The sequence below is a fragment of the Hemitrygon akajei genome, chromosome 13, assembly GCF_048418815.1.
Source record: "Hemitrygon akajei chromosome 13, sHemAka1.3, whole genome shotgun sequence".
Lineage (NCBI taxonomy): Eukaryota > Metazoa > Chordata > Chondrichthyes > Myliobatiformes > Dasyatidae > Hemitrygon > Hemitrygon akajei.
Window position 1 is genome coordinate 14,462,132 of NC_133136.1, and position 24,884 is coordinate 14,487,015.

The 24,884-nt window shown below is 41.5% G+C and overlaps 1 protein-coding gene across 1 annotated transcript in view; it reads right to left on the minus strand.

Annotated features, from left to right (window-relative positions):
* The window catches only part of ccbe1 (collagen and calcium binding EGF domains 1), a 385,149-nt gene that overhangs the window by 63,990 nt on the left and 296,275 nt on the right, over positions 1–24,884 (minus strand). The window contains exon 3 of the mRNA XM_073064183.1: positions 6,452–6,504. Coding sequence (XP_072920284.1) covers positions 6,452–6,504 — 53 coding nt within the window. The remainder of the gene's footprint in view (positions 1–6,451; positions 6,505–24,884) is intronic.

The following is a 24,884-nucleotide window of genomic DNA, read 5'->3' on the forward strand; positions in this document are numbered from 1 at the left end:
ACAGCCTTTGATTTTACAAGGCCAGCTGGAATATCTTTCGCTCATTGAGAACCTTGTCATTGGATACCCAGCTCCCAATCCTAGAGCAGGACACACCGCTGTCCAAAATTAACAAAATCAGGGCACTACGGTAATGTAGCAATTACAGCTTGGGATATCAGAGTTTAGAGTTCAATTCTGGCATCCTTTGCAAGAAGTTTGTATGTCCTTCCCATGAGCATTTGGGTTTCCTCTGGGTGCTCTGGTTTCCTCCCACAGTCCAAAGATGCACTGGTTCAAAGTTCAAAGTTCAAAGTAAACTTATTATCGAAGTACATATATGCAACCATATAACATCCTGAGATTCATTTCCTTGCTGGCATACTCAATAAATCCATAAAATAATAACCATAACATAGTCAATGAAAGACTTCACCAAACTGGGCTATTAACCAGTGTGCAAAAGACATCTAACTGTGCAAATACAAAAAGAAATAAATAATAATAATACATAAACAAACAATAAATATTGAGGACATGACACGAAGAATCTTTGAACGTGAGTCCATAGGTTGTGGGACCCTTTCAAAGATGGGGCAAGTGAGGCTGAGAGAAGTTATCTGCTCTAGTTTGAAAGCCTAATGGTTGAGGGGTAATAACTGTTCCTAAACCTAGTGGTGTGAGTCCTGTGGATCCTGTACCTTCTTTCTGATGGCAGCAATGAGAAGAGAACATGTCCTGGGTGATGGAGATCCCTGGCAGTGGATGCTGCTTTCCTGTGACAGTGTTTCATGTAGATGTGCTCAGTGGTGACGAGGGCTGTACCGTGATAAACTGGGCAGTATCTATTACTTTTTGTAGGATTTTTTGTTCAAAGCGATTGGTGTTTCCATACCAGGCTGTTATGTAGCCAGTCGATATACTCTCCACTACTCATCTATGGCAGTATAATAAAGGTTTAGATGTCATGCCAAATCTTTGCAAACTCCTAAGCAAGTAGAGGCAGTGTCGTGCTTTTTTTCTGTACTTGCTGACCCGCTCCACCTCCGATTTTCCAATGAGAACTGGCTCATGGACCTCTAATTTCCTTCTTCTGAAGTCAATAATCAGCATTTTGTTTTTGCTGACATTGAGTAAGAGGTTGTTATGACACCACTCAAACAAATTTATCTCCTTCCTATATGCTGATCCATCACCACCTTTGATTTGGCCTATGACAGTGATGTTACCAGCATACTTGAAAATGGCATGGGAGCTTTGCTTAGCCACACAGGGAGAACTGTAAAGCAAGTAGAGCAGGGGGCTAGGCACACAGCCGTGTGGTGCAGCTGTGCTGATAGAGATCGTGGAGGAGGTGTTGCTGCCAATCTGAACTGACTGGGGTCTGCAAGTGAGGAAATTGAGGATTCAACTGCACAAAGGTTTATTGAGGCCGAGGTCTTGAAGCTTATTGATTAGTTTTGAGGGGATGCTGGTATTGAATGCTGAGCTGTAATCAATAAAGAGCATCTGGATGTATGCATCTTTGCTGTCCAGATGTTCCAGGATTGAGTGAAGAGCATCTGCTCTGGACCTGTTGCTCTGGTAGGCAAATTGGAGCAGATCTAACTCGCTTCTCAGATAGGAGTCGATATGTTTCATCAGACTTTCCTAACACTTCATCACTGTGGATGTACAGTAAGTGCTATCAGACATACAGCATAGAACATAGAATAGTACAGCACATTACAGGCCCTTCGGCCTACAATGTTGTGCCAACCCTGAAACCCTGCCTCCCATATAACCCCCCACCTTAAATTCCTCCATATACCTGTCTAGTAGTCTCTTAAACTTCACTAGTGTATCTGCCTCCACCACTGACTCAGGCAGTGCATTCCACTCACCAATCACTCTCTTAGTAAAAAACCTTCCTCTAATATCCCCCTTGAAATTCCCAGCCCTTACCTTAAAGCCATGTCCTCTTGTACTGAGCAGTGGTGCCCTAGGGAAGAGGCGCTGGCTGTCCACTCTGTCTATTCCTCTTAATATCTTGTACACCTCTATCATGTCTTCTCTCAGCCTCCTTCTCTCCAAAGAGTAAAGCCCTAGCTCCCTTAATCTCTGATCATAATGCATACTCTCTAAACCAGGCAGCATCCTGGTAAATCTCTTCTGTACCCTTTCCAATGCTTCCACATCCTTCCTATAGTGAGGTGACCAGAACTGGACATAGTACTCCAAGTGTGGCCTAACTAGAGTTTTATAGAGCTGCATCATTACATCGTGACTCTTAAACTCTATCCCTCGACTTATGAAAGCTAACACCCCATAAGCTTTTTTAACTACCCTATCTACCTGTGAGGCAACTTTCAGGGATCTGTGGACATGTACCCCCAAATCCCTCTGCTCCTCCACACTACCAAGTATCCTGCCACTTACTTTGTACTCTGCCTTGGAGTTTGTCCTTCCAAAGTGTACCACCTCACACTTCTCCGGGTTGAACTCCATTTGCCACTTCTCAGCCCACTTCTGTATCCTATCATTGTCTCTCTGCAATCTTCGACAATCCTCTGCACTATCTGCAACACCACCAACCTTTGTGTCGTCTGCAAACTTGCCAACCTACCCTTCTACCCCCACATCCAGGTCGTTAATAAAAATCACAAAAAGTAGAGGTCCCAGAACAGATCCTTGTGGGACACCACTAGTCACAACCCTCCAATCTTAATGTACTTCCTCCACCACGACCCTCTGCCTTCTGCAGGCAAATTCTGAATCCACCTTGCCAAACTTCCCTGGATCCCATGCCTTCTGACTTTCTGAATAAGCCTACCATGTGGAACCTTGTCAAATGCCTTACTAAAATCCATGTAGATCACATCCACTGCACTACCCTCATCTATATGCCTGGTCACCTCCTCAAAGAACTCTATCAGGCTTGTTAGGCACGACCTGCCCTTCACAAAGCCACGCTGACTGTCCCTGATCAGACCATGATTCTCCAAATGCCCATAGATCTTATCTCTAAGAATCTTTTCCAAAAGCTTTCCCACCACAGACATGAGGCTCACTGGTCTATAATTACCTGGACTATCCCTACTACCTTTTTTGAATAAGGGGACAACATTTGCCTCCCTCCAATCCTCCGGTACCATTCCCATGGACAACGAGGACATAAAGATCCTAGCCAGCCAATAGTCCTTAAGGCAGGTCACTACATTCTTCTCAGGCATTGATATAATTGAAGCCTGCTTGAAGTGGACGGAACAAGATAGTGCTGGTGAACCATGGTGACCTTCAGAAGGTTGTGGCCAATGCTTATACCTCTTGAATTACTCTCACTGCAATCTGCAGCATGTAATTTCCCTTTACGCAATGTACTTTTAAATCAACTTAATTATTCCATGATCTTCTGAAGGACATGACAGTCCAAGCATGTCGGGCACCTTTAAGTGGACGAAGATTCGTCACTGGAATTGAGACTCCCAGCCAGGCTGAAATGCAGGGGTGGGGGGGAGGGGGGTTGGTTAATTGGTCCTTGTAAATTGCCCTGTGATTTGGCTAGAGTTAAATAGGTGGGTTTCTGGGCGATGTGGCTCGTTGGACTAGAAGGGTCTGTTCTACACTGTACCTCTTATTAAGTAAATAGATCGATAGATGAACAAGAGAGAAAGATCCCTTAAAATGATAACCACAAGAGATTCTGCATCAGCTGGAAATCTTGAGCAACACATAGGCTATGCTGGAGGAACTCAGCAAGTCAGGCAGCATCTATGGAAGGAATAAATAGTTGACATTTTTTGGGCCCTAAACATCAGCTGTTATTCTTTTCTATAGATTCTGCCAGATGGTGAGTTCCACCAGCCTTTTGTATGTGATGTCCATTAAAACAAGTTTGATGTCCCTGTAAGGACTGAGTGGAAGTTGCATGACCATCTTAACTACTAACCAAAAAATTTTTGTCCACATTTAAAATTTCTCTAAAATACCAAGAACAAATTAATAATAGAATGTAAAAGCAAAAAGTACAGATGCTCAAAATCTGAAATGTATACAGAAACTCATGGCGATAGATGATGTCTGGTGAGGCAAGTCAAATTGCCACGTTATTAGTATATAGATTTTAAAACTTTAAAACATAGCAAATAAATTCACCTGCTAACTCTACCAACAGCTATGATGACGAATGGGTGCTACTGGATTACCATATTCAGATTTAGGCACCAGATTTCATGAAAGGTATTTTGAACCTGGAAGTGATACCCAAGCAATGGTTTGAGTATGAGCTCATTTGAAACTGAAGAGAACTTTTCTTGGTATTTGGAAAGTTGAGAAATCTATTTATTTATCGAGAGATGTAGTGCAGAAAAGGCCCTTTTGGCCTAATGAGCTGCACCACCCAGCCATTAACCTACTCACAATTAGTCTAATCATGGGGCAGTTTACAATGATCAATTAACCTACTAACCGATACATCTTTGGACTGTGGAAGGAAACCAGAGTGACCATTTGGCTCACAGGGAGAGCTTCAAGCTCATGACAGACGGTGCTGGAATTGAACTCTGAACTCTGGAACACCCTGAGCTGTAGTAGTATTGTGTTAACCACTATGTTACCGTGGCACCCAAATAATCTAATCTAGGTTCATTAAAAGGCAAATAGAATGTGATGGGGTTGGTGCTATGGAAAACAATTTTCTTTGGACACCAAAATAAAATGCCATCATCTTAAATCTAAAACAAGAACATTCAACAATGAAATCTAGAAGTCCTTTTTTATGTAAGGAATTATGGTAACCCAGAACTCTGTCCTCCAAATTAGTAAAAGGCATTACATTTACAAGGATGTTGTTGCTCTTACTTGAGGACCCGAGTTATAGGGAATAGGTTGTGACTTTATTCATTGGAGTGTAGGAGAATGAGGGGTGATTTGATAGAGGTATGGCCTATAAAATTTGTCAAAGGCCTTCTGAAAATCTAAGAAAACAACAACCTCTGCTTATTCTGCCAGTTATTTCCTCAAAGAATTTCAACAGATTTATCAGGCAAGTTTCCACCTTAAGGATACTATGCTGACATTGGCCTACTTTATCATGCATCTACAAGTACCACATCATTAACAATCAACATCTTTCCGATCAGTGAATTCAGGCTAACTGGCCTATCATTTCTTTTCTTCTGTCTCTCCCTCTTCTTAAGGAGTGGTGTGACATTTGCAATTTTCTTTTTTTTTTGTAATTTATTTTTTTATTGAAGTTCATCATCAAACAAACTTTTCCATAAGATGTATTTCAGATATTGTACATATATATCATATAATCATATATATCACAAATCTCCACAAAGTATTTATCTGAGGTATATACTTATAGAAAAGAGTGGAAAGAAAAAACAAGCAAAAGGAAAGAACTATGTACAAGTTAGAACCATTCCAGAATCTAGTGGTTCTTGGAAGATCATTACTAATGCCTCCACAATCTCTTCAGCTATCTCTTTTAGAATCCTGGGGGGTAGTCCATTAGGTCTGTGTGACTTATCGACCTTTAGACTTTCAGCTTCCCAAGCACTTTCTTCCTGACACTCTTGAACTTCTGGCATATTGTGTGTGTCTTCACAGTGAAGACTGACACAAAATACTTATGAAGAATAGTCAGTGGATGTTGTATATTTGGATTTTCAGAAGCCCTTTGACAAGGTGCCGCACATGAGGCTGCTAAATAAGATAGAGCCATGGTATTACAGGAAAAATATTAACATGGATGGACAATTGGCTGACCAGAAGAGGCAAAGAGTGGGAATAAAAGGGCATTTTTCTGATTGGCTGCTGGTGACTAATGGTGTTCTGCAGAGGTCGGTGTTGGAACCGCTTCTTTTCGTGTTATATGTCAATGATTTGGATGACAAAATTGATGGCTTTGTGGCCCAGTTTGTGGACAGTACAAAGCTAGGTGGAGGGGCAGGTAGTGTTGAGGAAGCAGGAAGTTTGCAGAAGAACTTGGACAGATTAGGAGAATGGGCAACAAAGTGGCAGGTAGAATACGGTGTAGAGAAAAGTGTATTTTCATGCACTTTGGCGGGAGAAATAAAGGGTTTGTTTGTTCTCCATGTGACCATGTGGCTTTCCTCCAGGTGCTCCAGTTTCCTCCCACATTCTGAAGACATACTCTATGTTACTAAGTTGTGGACATGCTATTTTGGTGCCAAAAGTGTGGTGACACCTTCAAGCTGAACCCAACACAACCCTCACTGCGTTTGAGGCAAATTACACATTTCACTAACAAAATGTTGATGTATGTGTGACAAAATAAATATAATCTTTAACCTAGTCTAATCAACAATCCTTTCATTCCCCATTTTGAGGAAGCACCAGACACGTGAATTTTGTTTCTCTGTACTGTCTGACCTACTGAGCGGTTCCACCATTTTCTGTTTTCCCTTCAGAATTCCAGCATCTGCAGCTTTTTGACTCTACAGAGAGTTATTCACATTCTTACCTTCTGGGATACACTGGCCAAGGACAAATTTATAACCTCGACAGCATTTCCTTCTGTAAAAAAAAATCAATAGTTACTGCACAGAACTACAGATGAACTCACTAGAGCCTATATGGATTATTTTAGTTGAAAATTTATAGGTTCTTTGAAGTGTAAAACAATTTTTAAAGATTAAAGATTGGATTTATTTATCACATGTACATTGAAGCATACACTGAAATGTGTCATTTCGCATCTGAGGATTGTACTGGGGCAGCCCACAAGTGTTGCCATGCTTCTGGCATTTAGATAGATAGATAGATAGATAGATACTTTATTCATCCCCATGGGGAAATTCAACATTTTTTCCAATGTCCCATACACTTGTTGTAGCATAACTAATTACATACAATACTTAACTCAGTAAAAAAATATTATATGCATCTAAATCACTATCTCAAAAAGCATTAATAATAGCTTTTAAAAAGTTCTTAAGTCCTGGTGGTAGAATTGTAAAGCCTAATGGCATTGGGGAGTATTGACCTCTTCATCCTGTCTGAGGAGCATTGCATCGATAGTAACCTGTCGCTGAAACTGCTTCTCTGTCTCTGGATGGTGCTATGTAGAGGATGTTCAGAGTTATCCATAATTGACCGTAGCCTACTCAGCGCCCTTCGCTCAGCTACCGATGTTAAACTCTCCAGTACTTTGCCCACGACAGAGCCCGCCTTCCTTACCAGCTTATTAAGACGTGAGGCGTCCCTCTTCTTAATGCTTCCTCCCCAACATGCCACCACAAAGAAGAGGGCGCTCTCCACAACTGACCTATAGAACATCTTCAGCATCTCACTACAGACATTGAATGACGCCAACCTTCTAAGGAAGTACAGTCGACTCTGTGCCTTCCTGCACAAGGCATCTGTGTTGGCAGTCCAGTCTAGCTTCTCGTCTAACTGTACTCCCAGATACTTGTAGGTCTTAACCTGCTCCACACATTCTCCATTAATGATCACTGGCTCCATATGAGGCCTAGATCTCCTAAAGTCCACCACCATCTCCTTGGTCTTGGTGATATTGAGACGCAGGTAGTTTGAGTTGCACCATATCACAAAGTCCTGTATCAGTTTCCTATACTCCTCCTCCTGTCCATTCCTGACACACCCCACTATGGCCGTGTCATCAGCGAACTTCTGCACATGGCACATGCCCTCAGCTCACGAACCCTAACCTGTATGTCTTCGGAATGCAGGAGGAAACTGGAGCACCCGGAAGAAACGCACCCGGTCATGGGGAGAACTTATAGATAGTGGTAAGAATTGGAAACAGCTGGTGCTGTAAAGTGCTTGCACTAACTGCTACACTACTGTGCCTATCTTTGTGCTAAGTCTTATGAGTTGCTACCCAATAGAAGTGGTTAATTAACCAATGAGAATTAAAAAAAATGGAAAAATGGAGGGCTACGTGGGAGGGAAGAGTCAGGTTTGATCTTGGATTAGGTTAATATGCCAGCATAGCTTTAAGGGGAAAAGAGCCTGTACTGTACTGTTCTATGTTCTAACTGCTGAAAATGACAACCTACATTCTCTACAAAAGATTATCTTTTTAAAAATCCAGTCAAGAATTAAGTTACATTCCAACATTCAGTGCAAGGCATATTATTATATTCTCTAAAATTTTAAGGTTTCTTTGCAATATTTATAATCTAGATTGTTCAGTAATTTTCACGGGGGAATTGAAGAAATGTATTGTGTTCACGTTTTTAATTTGAAAATGTAAAAATAAACCTTAGCCATGGGAAAACTATATTTAACTTCCAGTAAAGGCATAAAATCCCAGAGCTTTGTATCCAAAATTCCTATAAAAAAACCATCTGGCACTTAACCATCCAGAAACAATATCAGCTTTCTTTTAAAACTGAACAGGATTCCGGGAATGTGAAGAACTGCGCATCAAAGGTAAACAAATTGAGATTCCATTTAGTAGCTTAGCTGAGTGGAATCTTTGAAAATGAGGTGCCCCTGCGCATAGAGCTGACCAGATTGTTAAGCTTTTCTTCCATCTGCTTTGCTCAGGCCTCAAGCAATTCTCTAAACAATAGTGATGTAAATCTTAAGAGAATCTCAGCCATTCTTCTAAGTGCAGTTAACTGATAACTGAACTTGGGCTAATTACTGGGACCATGCAAAAATTGACATAAGTTTAGGACTCAGTAGATTTAGAGGAGCAAATTTGTAGAGATATTGCTGACTGTTGGAAGAAATATAATAATGTGATTTAAAAAAATTATTTAGGGATACAGTGCTGTACAGTGCCCAATAAGCTGCACTACACAGCAACCACCAATTTAAATCCAGTCTAATCACGAGACAATTTACAATGACCAATTAACCTACTAACCATTATGTCCTTAGACTGTGGGAGAAAACTGGAGCACCCTGGAGAAACCCAAGCACTCATGGGAAAGATATACAAACTTCTTACAGACAGTGTTGGAACTGAATTCTGGTGACCCAATCTGTAAAGGTATTGCACCAAGTACAATGCGACTATGGCACCCTAGTGTGATGTAGGTGATTTTAACTTTCCATATATTGATTGGGAATCCCATACTGTAAAAGGTCTGGATAGAATAGAGTTTGTCAAAAGTGCTCTGGAGTCCCCTGAATCAGAATCAGAATCAGATTTATTCTCTGCGGCGTGTGTCGTGAACTTAGCAGCAGCAGTTCAATGCAATACATAATATAGAATAATAATAATAAATAAATAAGTAAATCAATCACAGTATACGTACACTGAATAGATTAAAAATTGTGCAAAAACAGAAATAATATATATTAAAAAAGTGAGGTAGTGTTCACGGGTTCAATGTCCACTTAGGAATCAGATGGGATCAATACATAGAGAACATTCTCTCAACTAGAGAATGTGTGTTACTGGATCTCTATTAGGGAATGAGACAGGCAGGAGACAGAAGTCTGTGTAGGGGAACACTTTGGATATAGTCATCATAATTCCATTATTTTCAAGTTAATTATGGAAAAGCAATAGTCTGGATTCTTGAATTGAGAACCTAAATTGGAGAAAAGCCAATTTTGATGATATCAGAAAGGATTTGGCAAGTGTGGGTTGTTTTCTGGCAAAGGAATGCTTGGTAAGTGGGAAGCCTTCAATGGTGAAGTTTTGAGAGTACTGAGTGTGTATGTTCCTGATAGAATAAAAGGCAAGGCTAACTGGGTTAGGGAAATTTGGTTTCCGTGAGATATTGATGCCCTGGTTAAGAGGAAGAAGGTGCATAGCAGATACAGGCATCAGGGAACAAATGAGGTATTTACGTGGATAAGAAATACAAGAGGACACTTACAGTGCCTATAAAAAGTGTTCACCACACCTCCCTTGGAAGTTTTCATGTTTTATTATTTTACAACATTGAATCACAGTGCATTTAATTTAGTTGTTTTTGACACCGATGAGCAGAAAATGCTTTCACGTTAAAGTGAAATCAGATCTCTGCAAAGTGATCTAAATTAATGACAAATATAAAACACAAAATAATTGATTGCACCCCCATTAACATGACACACCACATTAATGGTGCAGCCAATTGGTTGTAGAAGTCAGATAATTAGTTAAATGGAGATTTAATTAAAATACACCTGCATCTGGACGGTCCAACTGCTGGTGAGTTGGTATCCTGGCAAAAACTGCACCGTGAAGAAAAAAAGAATACATCAAGCAATTCTGCAAAAGGGTTATTGAAAAGCACAAGTCAGCAGATGGATACAAGAAAATTACCAAGTCACTAAATATTCCTTGGAGTACTTCATCAAGAAGTGGAAAGAACACAGCTGTAAATCTGCCTAGAGCAGGCCATCCTCAAAAACTGAATGACCACAATCAAATCAATTTTTGGAGAAAACCTAAAAATTTGAGGTGCAAAAGGATTTGGGAGTCCTTGTACAGAACTCCCTAAATGTTAACTTGCAGATTGAATCGGTCTGAGGTCACACAGAAAACGTTGGGGAGATGCTAATCAGGGGTTTCCAATCTTTTTCATGCCTTGGATCTCTACCAGTAATTGAGGGGTCTATAAACCACAGGTTAGCACCCAGTGCTAAATGGAGTGGGACCAAAATGATCAGAGTACTTAATAACAACAGGATCACCATAATCAAAACTAATTCAAGAAAAAAGGTCAAAAACTAACATTAAATGTATTGCATCTGAATACTTGAAGTATTTTTATCAGGACAGATTAACTAATGGTGTAAGGGATGTAAATGCTTTATCATAATGGCAATTTTGCCGTGTGGTTCATGGTGATTATGGGTAAAATATTTTGGGATATTTGATGTTTAGAAAGGATTGGCAAAACAGATCAAGACAGGATTGGACTGAAAAGAAAAAATGACAAGATTTGGCCTGGAAGGTCAACAAGTGGACAACACTTGGAGAATTCATTTCTAGTCACCTCATGATAGGAAGGAAGTTGAAACTCTCAAGAGGGTGCAGAAGAGATTTACCGTGCTGCAGCCTGGCTTACAGAGCATGTCTTATGCATGTCTTATGTATGCTGAGTAAGCTAGGTCTTTTTTATTTGGAGTGAAGGAGAATGGGAGGTGACTTGATTGAGGTGTACAAGATGATAAGAGGTATAGATCGAGTGCAGAGCAGAAACTTCTACTCAGAGTGGAAATCACTAATACAGGACATAATCGTAAGCTGATTGGAGCAAAGTATAGGGGGTAAAACAGTTGTTTTTTTTAACAGAGAATGATGGGTAACTGGCATGCTGGACCAGAGGAGGTAGTAAAGGATGATACAATAGGGCATTTAAGAAACTCTTAGATAGACACAAGGATGATAAAAAAAAAATAGAGGGCTGTGCAGAATGGAAGGGATAGATTGCTCTTACAGCAGGTTAAAAGCTCGCCACAATGTCATGGGCAGAAGGGTCTGTACTGTGCTGTTATGTTCTATGTCCTAATTGGAATTATATGATTGAAAATTTTAAATAACAATAAACATGAAAACATTGCATCACACACAAAATGGCGGAGGAACTCAGCATTTTGTGTGTGTTGCTTGGATTTCCAGCATCTGCAGATTTTCACTTGTTAGTGAGTGGACTAACATCACATTTGCATTCTCACCATAGACTCAACCTGCAGATTAACCTTTAGGAAATCCTGCACAAGGGCTTCCAAGTCCCTTTACACCTCAGTTTTTTGTATTTTCTCTCCACTTGGGAAATAGTCAATGCTTTCATTTGTTCTACCAAACTGAATGACCCTACACTTCCCGACATTGTATTTCATCTGCCATTTCTTTCCCCATTCACCTGCCTCTCCACTTTTATCATCCAAATCATTGACAGATAATGTAAAAAGAATCGGTTGTAACACAGACCCCTGTGGAACACCACTAATTGCTGGCAGCCAACCAGAAAAAGCTCCCTTTATTCCCATTCTTTGCAACTTGCCAATCATTTCACCTCTTCACCTTACCCTTCACCTGTCACCTTCCAGCTTGTGCTCTTTACCCTCTCCCCTTCCTTTCCAGTCCTGATAAGAGGACCTTGACCCAAAATGGCAACTGTTTACTCTATTCCTCTCCATAGATTGGGGTTTCCAACCTGGGGTCCATGAAACTCTTGCTTAATGTATTGGTCCATGGTATAAAAAAGTTTGGGAGCTTCTGCCAAAGATGCTACCTGATCTGCTGAGTATTTTTTTGTGCTTTGCTCTGGACTTCCAGCATCCACAGAATCTCTTGTGTTCAAGACATGTGAATAATGAATATGCAACATATGGAATTTTGATTGTTATTCCTCACAGATATGCTGGAAGCAAGAATTTTGAACTCCAATTAAAGTGAACTGTGTCAACATACTGAGTCTTCAGACTGTCCATATTTCCTCTGTGTTAGTCAGTATCACCATCACTCCAACAACTTCAGACTAATGGCTTTTCCAGTTTGTATCAGGACTGGCAACTTCTGAAGGAAGATCATCCATTTGCAGCATTAGCACAATTTCCTTCTCCACAAATACAATTGGTCAGGTGGAGTATATCCGGAATTTTCTGATTTACTGCCAATTTGCAGCATCTGAGTTGTTTAGTTTCCTAGGATCAGGTTTAATATCTCTGACATATGGTATGAAGTTTGTTGTTTTGTGCCAGCAATACATTGCAATCATCATCATCATCATTTAGTGTTGTGTCATATGACAAGGGTGATTATGGTCTGGACTATGATTCTTCTTGGAAATTTGAAACATAGAAAACCTACAGCACAATACAGGCCCTTCGGCCTACAAAGCTGTGCTGAACATGTCCTTACCTTGGAAATTACCAAAGGTTACCCATAGCCCTCTATTTTTCTGAGCTCCATATACCTGTCCAGGATGCTCTTAAAAGACCCTATCATATCCACCTCCACCACCGTCACCGGCAGCCCATTCCACGCACTCACCACTCTCTCCGTAAAAAAAAAAATCTTCTTCTGGGCCGTGTCTTTAAAAGATGGGTGACCCCAGCCATTATCAATACTCTTCAGAGATTGTCTGCTTGGAAGCAGTGGCTGCTCCACTAGGACTTGTGCACTGGCTGTTCCCATGATCGGGGGGTTAAGCTAATGCTACACCTTGCTCAAGGGTGACCTGCAGGGTCATGGAGGGAAGAAACACCATACATCTGCTTTGGCAGAGACTTATTTCCACCCTGTCACCATAGTACATTGCAATACATGATAATAAAAACTGTAAATTATAGTAAAAAATGCATATATATTAAAAAGTTGAATTGAATATGTAGAGCAAAAAAGAAAAAAAAGTGAGGTAGTGTTCATGGGTTCAATGTCTATTAAGAAGTCTGATGGTAGAGGGACGTTATCTGTTCCTGAATCATAGAGTGCATGCCTTCAGGCTTCTGTACCTCCTTCCTGATGGTAGCCATGAGAAGAGGATATGACCTGGATTATGGGGCTCACCCAGGAGTTTCAGCATTCATTTATTTCCCCTTTCTCCACTTGCATCCCATTTTCATTTAAATCATTTTGCATACATCTCTTCGAGTCAGATCATCTGTGATTAATAAGCCTTCGCTAGCCTCTCTCTGCCTTCTCAACTACAAGTGCCATTCAGTCACTCAGTCTATAACCTACAGTAAATCTTCTATTTGTTCTCTCCAACCCAAATCCTCAATTTCTTGTTTTTCACTGTTCTGATCTTCATAGTTGAAATAAGGTGATAGTTGAAGAATTTTGTAATTCCAGGTACTTAGGGTGGTAAAGAGAATTTTTGGCACATTGGCTTTCACAAATCAGAGCATTGAGTAAGGAGTTGGGATGTTATGTTGAAGTTGTATAAGGCCTAGATGAGACCAAATTTGGAGTATTGTGTGTAGTTCTGGTCACCTACCTACAGGAAACATGTCAACTAAGACTGAAAAAGTACAGAGAAAATTTACAAGGATGTTGCCAGGACTTGCGGACTTGAATTAAATGGGAAGTTTGAACTGGTCAGGACTTTGTCTCCTGGTGTTTACAAGGATGAGGGGAGATTTGATGGAAATGTACAAAATTATGAGGGGTATAGATAGGGTAAATGCAAATAGGCTTTTTTCACTGAGATTGGCTGAGACTAGAACTAGGGGTCATAGGTTAAGTGGGAATGGTGAAGTATGTAAGGGGAATCTGAGGGGGATCTTCTTCACTCAGAGGGTAGTGAGAGCATGGAACAAGCTGCCAGCAGAAGTGATGGATGCAGGTTCAATTGCAGCATTTAAGTGAAGTTTGGAGTAACACACACACAATTCTGGAGGAGCTCAGCAGGTCAGGCAGCATCTGTGGAAATGAATAAACCGTTGACCTTTGAGGTCGAGACCCTTCACCAGCACTTCATCAGGAGAGGCATTTGGGTTGGTACATGGATGGGAGGGTTATGGAGGGCTAATGTCCAGATGCAGCTTGTTGGGACTAGGCAGAATAACAGTTCAGCATGGATTAGATGGGCCAAAGGGCCTGTTTCTGTGTTGTAAAACTTTCTGATCAAAGGGTATTGATTCTGCTTCTCTCTCCACAGATACTGCCTGACTTGAGTACTTACAACATTTTCTTTTATATTTCTACCACCGCGTTCAATGGCAAAGGATCAGAAATGACCTAGCAGACCAGAGAAATGCAGTCCTGAGCTGCCGTGGGCCAACAGTAGCAGAAGAGAAATAATCCGTCATTATCTGCAATGCCGCCACCTAATATCTGACTTCTGGTAAGATGATGGTGCATCTGGGGACAACTATAGATGTTCTTGTCTTTCTAAATGTCCATTTTTTTACGATATCAAGATCCTGCTAGACAAAAAGTACTTCAGGTACTGCACGTATATCCCATCAGTGAACTGCTTGACAGCAGGGAGCTGGAGGTGCTGGACTTAGTGCGGACTATGTTGCTGCCTGCTACAGGGAGTCTTCTGAATCAATGTGTGAAGATGGTGTGCTGTCTAACAGCGAGTGGTTGTCTCGGGCATTTTTCTTGTGATTGCAAAACCCTGTTGGACATGGTATTGCAGAATACGGCATGTCCAGTTCATTGATTTATTGGGGAGACTGTCAGTACCTCCATTTGAACTCTGTCTTTTTGTGTATTTCTCCCTAGCTGTCAATCTGTGGTTTTGTATAACCATGTGCGCCTGTTTGTTTTCATGCCCCATCTGCTCCTGTCCCCGGTCCTGCTTTACTCCAGCCCCTGTATTACTGAGTACTCCGCCTCTTACCTGTTCCTCATTATTACCTGTTTTGCTGCCACCTGTGTCTCATTGTATTTCAGTCCTGTGTTTTCACCTGTTTGTTGCCAGATTGTGCCAGTGAATTTTCCTGAGCTTTACCAGCAGTTGTGTCTGTACTCTGTCTGTCTGAACATTGACTCCAATGTTTTTGAATTTCTCTGGGTGCTTTGATCTCTGCCTGAAATCTGACGCTGACTTTGTTTGCACCTTGGGATTTGTTACTCAATTAATATCACTGTGTGCACAGTACTGGGTCTGCGATTGGATCCCTGCTCCAGCGTCCTGACAGGAGTCCGATGGTGGGTGAGCTGAGTGGCTTTGGTTGTAACATGGACTGTGATTGCCTGTGCAGCTGCCCGGGAGAGGAGGTGTTGTGGTATGACATCTATGCTGGATTCCTGTCAATGTTGCCCTCCAGTTTCGCTTGGCAGAAGACAAGGTGGAGTGTGTGTGTGTGTGTGTGTGTGTGTGTGTGTGTGTGTGTGTGTGTGTGTGTGTGTGTGTGTGTGTGTGTGTGTGTGTGTGTGTGTGTGTGTGTGTGTGTGTGTGTGTGTGTGTGTGTGTGTGTGTGTGTGTGTGGTGTGTGTTCATTTGCAACTGCTAAGGTCTTGTTCTTGCTGAATATCATCTGTGCATCATGAATAGGCAGGACATGTTGCTCGGGTGACATATTATATATTTTGGGTGACTATATGTTCACTGCTATCTGTATGTGCTCTGTGCTGTGTATGACTGTTAGTACTCTGTTTTGCACCTTGGCCATGCTGTTTCATTTGGCTGCATTCATGTATTACTAAATGATAGTTAATCTTGAACTACTACTCCATCTAGCTGATTATAACAAAGAAAGTTGAAGCACATGATTCAGAAGTCTAGAGTCTGCAATGTTAGGCTTTTGCTGTCAGAGAATGAAACAGTCTTTATTTGCCTGCAGGAAAATCAAATCAACAATTTTGGCTTAGTTTAAAATTATTTGTTTCCCTCACCTAACACGCACATTGACCATCTCCAACGATCTTTTATATCACTGAGGGTGGTGCAAGTGTGGAATGAGTTGCCAGTGGAAGTGGTGGATACGGGTTTCATTTCAACATTTAAGACAACTTTGGATACCTTTATGGATGGAAGGGTGGTGGAGTGGGGATATGTCTGTGTGCAGTTTTGGTCACCAAATTACAGGAAGGATGTTAATAAGGTTGAAAGAGTGCAGAGAAGGTTTACAAGAATGTTGCCGGGACTTGAGAAACTGAGTTACAGAGAAAGGTTGAATAGGTTAGGACTTTATTCCCTGGAGCACAGAAGAATGAGGGGAGACTCGATAGAGGTGTATAAAATTATGATGGGTATAGGTAGAGTGAATGCAAGCAGGCTTTTTCCACTGCTAGGGGAGGAAAAAAAAAACAGAGGACATGGGTTAAGGGTGAAGAGGGAAAAGTTTAAAGGGAACATTAGGGGAGGCTTCTTCACACAGAGTGGTGGGAGTGTGGAATGAGCTGCCAGTTGAAGTGGTAAATGTGGGCTCACTTTTAACATTTAAGAAAAACTTGGACAGGTACATGGATGAGAGGTGTATGGAGGGATATGGGCCAGGTGCAGGTCAGTGGGACGAGGCAGAAAAATGGTTCGGCACAGCCAAGAAGGGCCAAAAGGCCTGTTTCTGTGCTGTAATGTTCCATGGTTCTATGGTCTCTAGCAAAGAAGGTATAAGGTGCACCTTCCCTCCACTAACCTGCAGGTCCCCCTTAGGTGAGGTGCAACATCTGCCAGTCCCCTGATCAGAGTCACGTGAAGCCATGGGAACAGGTGCTGGATGGTCATATGAGCAGCTGGTGCATATCACGAGTCCCGGTTATGTGTCCACTGACGCCAGGCAGACAATCTCTGAAGAGTATTGATAATGGCTTGGGTCACCTGGCTTGTAAAGACACTGTCCAGAAGAAGGTAATGGCAAACCACTTCTGTAGAAAAATTTGCCAAGAACAATCATGGTTACCATACTTGACCACATCATACAGCACAACATGAAGTGAATGAGTGATATTGATGGGAGCGTATGGAGGTCAATTGGACTAGGCATGGATTAGATGGACTGAAGGAGCTGCTGCTGTTCTGTAGTTCTCTATAACTCTTTCTGGTGGCTTTACCCATACCAGATCCTCTCCATGTAATGTGATGAGGATGGGGGAGGGATGCAGATGGTATAATCACTGTTGACTAGAATTTACTGGCATCATCCATATAGGTACTGCATCCACAGGTGTTCTAGAGTGAGTTGCTTGCTGCCATATTCTGTAAAGCCTTTCCACTATTGCTAAGCATTCTTCTAGAGTGTGACAGGGATATTCTCTGCCTGCCTGGACAACTCCAACAATGCTCTGAAGCACACTATACTCTAGGCAAAAGCAGTGCGTGTTCACCACCTTAAACATTTCCTCTGTTCATCCGCAGTACACAATGGTATCATGTGTTTTGGTTACAAGTTGCACCGTAGAAACATATCAATATTTCTTTAACAACATGTGGCAAACAGACCTGCTGCCACCCAGAAGAACAAGGGCTGGAAACATGAAGGAACACTTCTGCACTATCTTAAACTGGAAGTACATTAATGTTCAAAATAAATTTATTATCAAACTACATGTATGTTACCATATGCTACCCTGAGTTTCATTTTCTTGTAGGCATTTACATTAAAAACAAAGCAATAAAATTTTATGAAAATAATCTCTACATAAAGAGACAAAAACTGACAATCAATGTGGCAAAGAAGACAAATAGTGCAAATAAAAATAACACAGAGAACACGCGTTGTAAAGAGTTGTTGAAATTGAGTCTTCAGGTGTAAAATCAGTTCACTGTTGAGGTGAGTGAAGTTATCCAGGCTGCTACAGGAGCCTGATGGTTGAGGGGTAATAACTGTTCCTGAGCCTGGTGGTTTGGAACCCGATTCAAATTCAGTTTATTTGTCATTTAGAAACCACAAATGCAATGCAGTTAAAAAATGAGACAACGTTCCTCCAGAATGATATAACAAAAGCATATGACAAAACAGACTACTCCAGAAAATCCACATAACATTTGGCAATCCCCAATCCAGAGTCCGGAGAGGCTGCTGCCTATTAATATCACGCTACCGTCTAGCACATTCCCCGGAAAGGAGCTCCAAATCCACCAGACAAAACAAGACCAAAAACTAAAGCTACAAGACCTTCACAAAACCACATAGTTACAACAGTGCAAACAATAGAATAATTGATAAAAAAAAAACAGACCATGGGCACAGTAAAAATAGTCCAAAGATGTTAAAAGACTATAAGTTCAAAAGAAATCACCACACAGTTTCCACAAGTCCCCAGGGTCCCGACAGACTCGCCATCTCACGCCAGTGGCAGAAGGGAATACCCCCGCTATGGACTTCCATGGCGCAGCCCGTCTCAGCCTCACAGACGCAGCGCACAATGAAAGCTCCGTCGAACCCAGCCTCGCAGACACAGCACACACCGAAGGTGACGTGACCGCAGCGGACTCCGAGTCCATCGAACCTCCGAGCCGACGACCATCCCCTCCGGCACAGCTTCTCCGAGCACCATCCTCTGCCGAGCGTATTAAGATGGCCCCGCCAACGACCATTGGCAACGCGACCCCGAGGACTGGGGGCCTGTTCTTCCCAGCAGAGTTCCAGACCTCACAGCAGCAGCAGCAACGAAGAAGGTCTTCCTGGAGATCTCCTGATGTTCCTCTGTGATCCCACGTCTGTTGTCAATTGATTATGATTGCGCACGGCACCCCACTTCACAAATAACAGATAATCAGCTCCGGAGTGGCCGCTGCAAGCTGTGTCGTGCCGCCATCTTGGAATATCTTCTGTATCTCCTTCCCAATGGCAGCAGTGCAAAGGGGGCCTGGCATGGATAGCAGGGGTCTTTCATATTTGATGCTGTTTTCTTTTGGCAGCCTCTTTATAGATGTGCTCAGTGGTGGGTTATCTTTGCCTGTGATATATTGGACTGCATCCACCACTTTCAGAAGCTCTCTCCACTCCTGGGCATTGGTGTTTCCATACCAGGCCATGATACAATCAGTTAGGACACTCTCCACTGTGCATCAATAAAAGTTCTGGTGACATGTGGAACCTATGCAAACTTTTAAGAAAACAGGCATGCCTCCTTGGCAATGACATTAATGTTCTAATCTCAAGATAGATCTTCTGATCTGTTAACATCAACGAATTTAAAGTGACTGATCCTCTCCTCTTCACAATGTATCACAGTACAATGTTGTTCCTCTATCAGCACTAGCGAATCATGGGCTTCCTGACTAATAGTACTGTGGGGAACTAAGAATGGGCTTTAAATGCTAGACTTGCTAGAGAATTTCATGAAAAAGTCAATAAACAACAGCAGGGGGTAGTTGAAAGCAAAAGATGGATTAGTGTGGGGTGGATATGAATGAACAAAGACTGACGTAATCAGATTTCCAACTGCATGTGGTGTGTGAGTATCACTGACGGAGCTGATTTTTTTATTCATTGAGACACAGGGCAGAGTGGGCCCTTTTGTCCCTTTAAGCCGAGCTGGCCGGCAACCCTCGATTAAACTCTCGACTAATTACAGGACAATTTACGATGACCAATTAACCTACCAACTGCTCTGTCTTCAGACTGTGGGAGGAAACTGCAGCACCCACACAGTTACAAGGAGAACACACAAACTCCTTCCGGACAGCGGTGGGATATGAACCCGTGTTGCTTTTACTGTACAGCATTGGGCTAGCCACTATGCTGCCGTGCTATTAAATGGTTTTCCACCAAATGGATAATCTACCTCTGTATGGAGCAGTCTGTATGTAAACATAGGTACACACAATCTCCGAGGATCGTTACTTTGTCATGGAGGAGACGTTTGTGAGATCCTGAGATTCTGAGAGTGATGCTGGCTGAAGCCTAGCTCCTGGTAGGGTGACTCATGTCAGTAAACTCAAAGGGCAAATTCCAGGCAACAAACAATCCAACCAAGACCTCAGGGGTGGAAGATGATGACACGTCACAATGCATTCCTCTTGAATTCCATGCTACTGGACTCTGGTTCCAATCTGTAAAGCACCGTGTGGTGTCTGCCTGTGTAGCAGCCTCCCCACATCAAACAAAGTCACACACAGGTGCTCTCCATTGAGAGCAACCCCTTAGGAGAATATCATACTCGACTCGAGTGATCACACTTCTACCTCCATATCTAACAAACAATGTGCCAGCATTGGAGAAGGTCCAGAGTGTTATGTTTTGGAATTCCCAAAACTCGAAAGAAAGACACAGGACTAGGGATAAATGTATGTACTTTGTTTTTATTTTAAGTGAGACTCGCACATATGATATAGTGGCAAATAAAGAATGCTAAATAAAATAATAACCACTTGGTAGAACATGAAACGTGACAAATGATTTCACTACTGCAACTCCACACCAACATAACTCCCTTTCACTTTAAGCAGTCGGTACTGCTGGAATGATGTGCGTACTGCTGTGGAGAGGAGAATGGAACATAGAACATGGAAATCTCAGTCAGAGGGAAGTGCGATTGTGGTTGGGGTAAGTGATGGAAATAGATGACAAGTGAAGCAAGGAACAGGAGGATCTGCGGCTGATTTCATATACAAGAATTGCTTTCCTCTCTACAACTTGAAAATAACTTTGGCATCAGAATGCCCCTGCTTCAAAGATTCAAGATTTTTTAATGCTATTTCCTGTACACAAGTGTAAAGGAGAACAAAATGATTGTTACCCCACATCTGGTGCAGAACAAAAGACCCATAAAAGATAAAGAACATAATAATAACAAAAAGAACACCACAATAAACATAAATACATAAGATAGCTTATATACAAAGATTGATTATATGTCCATAAAGTGGCACTAGACACAGGAATGTCTGTTCATAAGTGACTGACAGGAAATGATAAAGTAGTGGTGGTTGGGGGTATGGAGGGGTGGGTTAGTGGGTGAAAGTGTTGATTAACCTTACTGCTTGGGGAAAGCAACTGTTTTTGAATCTCGTAGTCCAGGTGAGGATGTTATATAGCTTTCTCCCTGACAAGAATGGGACGAACAGTCCACGAGCAGGATGGGTGGAATCTTTCAAGATGTTACAGGCCCTTTTGTGGCACCTTTCTGTATATACTGTATGTCCTTGTTGATGGATATGCTGGTGATGTATTGGACAGTTTTCACTATCCGTTGTGGAGCCTTCCTGTCTACCGCTGTGAAGTTTCGTACCATGCAGTGATGCAGCTTGTCAGGACGCTCTCTACTGTGCATCTGTAGAGTGATGCCAGTATGGATGTGCAAATTCTTTCTTTCTTTCTTCAGCCTCCTCAGGAGGTATCAGAATAATGAGCTTTCCTGATTGTGAAGGATGTGTTCTGGACCATGAGAGGTCGTATGACTAAGGCTAATAAAATTTCTAAGAACGCTGATGGAATTGATAGCAAACTCTAATATTTTAAGAATGAATATACCAACTTTTATAAATATAATTGTTTCAAGCTGAGCTCACTCAATGCATTATTGGATTAGGGTGTAGAATTGTTATTTCCCTTGTATTTTTCTTGAAATTGGACTTTCTTGTATTTTTGTATAATCACCTATACAAGTCATTATTCAGTGAATTTTCCACCAGTTGCTTCTGTACTTTTTTTTAGTTTTTGTAAACTTCTTACTCCAAATGTCACAGTATTTGAATCTGGCTATCTTATAGTTAATTGTAGTTACTGGAGTTTGTACTGTTTATTTATATTGTTATTTTCTTTAGCATTTTGTCTGCTCTTTTTTATTTATACTTTACTTATATTTATAAAGATACAGTGTGATATAGGCTCTTCTGTCCCTTCGAGGTGCACTGCCCAGAAATCCCCCATTTAACCCTAGCCTAATCATGGGACAATTTACAATGACTAATTGACCTTCTAACCAGTAGGTCTTTGGGTTGTGTGATGAAACCGGAGCACCAGGAGGAAACCATGCAGTCACAGGAAGAACATACAAAACTCCTTTCGGGCAGTGGTGGGAATCAAACCTGGATCGCTGGTACTGTAAAGCGTTGTGCTAACCACAATTCTACCATGCCACTGAAGTATGAGTATGAGATGACCGCAACTGTTTTTCCCTTGGTCTCTCTTTTGTTCTCTCAGCTCATCATTGTTTGTTCTTTTTTTTTGTAACGCTTAATAAATTTGCTAGCAATAAGCTGTATGCCTCATTCTTGATGTCTGAAGAACCTTTGGATTACAAAAGCATCAGGATCTAACAGTTAGTAAGTAATAGTTCCACACGAAAGGGCAGAAGTGAAGGGGGCAAATATTAAATGGATAAAAATATTATAAAATAAATAAATAAATATCTGGATGATAACATGGTTAACTAGATCAGCACATATGCAGATGATACCAGGATTGAGGGTGTAATGACCAGCAGTCTATCAAAGCTTGCAGTGGGACCTGAACCAGCTGGAAAAATAGACCAAAAAAAATGGCAGATGGAACTCAATGCAGATAAGTGTGAGGTGTAGCACCTAGGGAGGACCAACCTGGGTATGTCTTACACAATGAGCCGTGATCAGTAGGGCACTGATGAGTGCGGCAGAACAAAGGGATCTGGGCATACAGGTCCATAATTCATCGAAAGTGGCATCACGGGTAGATAGTATCTAAGGAAAGCTTTTGGCACATTGACCTTCATAAATCAATGTATTGAGTACAAGAAATGGGATTTTTTGATGAAGTTGTATAAAACATTGTAAGACCTGTTTTGGAGTATTGTGTGCAGTTTTGGTCACCTACCTACAGGAAAGACGTAAATAAGATTGAATGAGTACAGAGAAAATTTACAAGGATATTTTCAGGACTGGAAGACCTGAGTTATAAGGAAAGATTGAATAGGTTAGGACTTTATTCCTTAGAATGTGAAGTTTGAGGGGAGATTTGATAGAGGTATATAAAATAATGAGGAGTATAGATCGGGTAAATGCAAGCAGGCTTTTTCCACTGAGATTGTGTGAGACTAAAAGTTGAGGTCATGGGTTAAGGGTGAAAGGTGAAATGCTTAGGGGAACAGGAGGGGAAACCTTTTTCACTCAGAGGGGGTGAGAGAGTGGAATGAGCTGCCAGTGAAAGTGGTGGACGCGGGTTCAATTTCAACGTTCACGAGTAATTTGGATAGGTACATGGGTGACAGGGGTTTGCAGGGCTATAGTCCAGCTGCAGGTCAATGGGACTAGGTAGTTTAAATGGTTTGGCATGGACTAGATGGGCAGAAAGGCCTGTCTCTAAGACTCTATTAGATATGCAGTGAGCAGAAAATGAAAGCGCATGAGATATAAGCATTATTGTAAATGATTTGCATACGAAACGGATGTTATTTTAACATTGTCAGGTAAACAAGCCCTACATTTGGAACTTCATGCAGGAACTAAAATTGAAACCATTCAAAATATTAAGATTCTTAAAACATGAGTCCTGGCACTTGCCACTGTTGAGAGTATTCACCTGTCTGAAGCTGACAGAGGGTGTTAAAGCAGAAGTGATACACTTGCTTATGACAGCCGAGCACTGATTACATTTGCACCACTGACCTTATCTCTTGTGAAATATTAATCTTTCTGTCAGCATCCATTATGCAGAATCCCTTTAGCAGCCTACAAAATACCTGAGATAATTGCTTTCAGAATCTGCTAAAGATATGTAAATCATTTCCAACAAGCCTTCTACATCACTGTTGCTGATGAGTGCATTTACTTGTTTTGGTAACCTTTTGTAACCGAGGAACATTTGGCAGTCCCAGCTAGGTGAACTAATCGAGTATCAGGACATGTCATAGGCCAAAAAATTTCCACAGTCTCTCACGCTGAGGTGGCGCTCGTGCAGGGTCAGGGGAAGGTCATGTAATCAACCTATGACCAATAGGCAATCCCTTTACCAGTGCTGAAACTAAGACTGATCAGAAAGTACAGATTGAGGCACTCTCCTCAGATCCAATACAAATGCATTTGGTTTAAATCTGCATAAAAGGGGGAATTTTGAAGTTTGGATTCAGCATAGTTTCCCAGATGAATCCCTGATCTGGGCCTCAGCTTACTCTGAGCATTGTTGTCTAGAAAATAACACTGCACGTCAATACCGATCATATCTGCATTCTTGCTTATTTCTGGGACCGCTGTGACGGAATTATGGTAGAAATGCACCAAAAACTCAAATATTTTTGCAGCCACATTTCCTGCATATGCCATAGAATTAGTTGTGCAAGAATAACTCCCATTTAAATATCAGGCGTAGAAGCAGAATTAGGCTATTTGACCAATCAAGTCTGCTCTACCATTCCACCATGGCTGATTTATTATCCCTCTCAAAACTATATACCTGCCTTCTCCCCTACCTATTGTCACCCTCAGTAATTGAGAACCTATCAACCTCCCTCTTTAAATATACTCAATGATTTGGCCTCCATAGATGTCCGTGGCAATGAACTCGACAGACTCACTGCTCTTTTACTAACGCAGTTCCTCCTCATCTTTGTTCTAAATGGCCATCTCTCTGTTCGGAGGCTGTTCTCTTTGGTCCTAGACCCACCCACATTAGTAAATATCCTCTGCACATCCACTCTGTCTAGGCTTTACAATATCGGA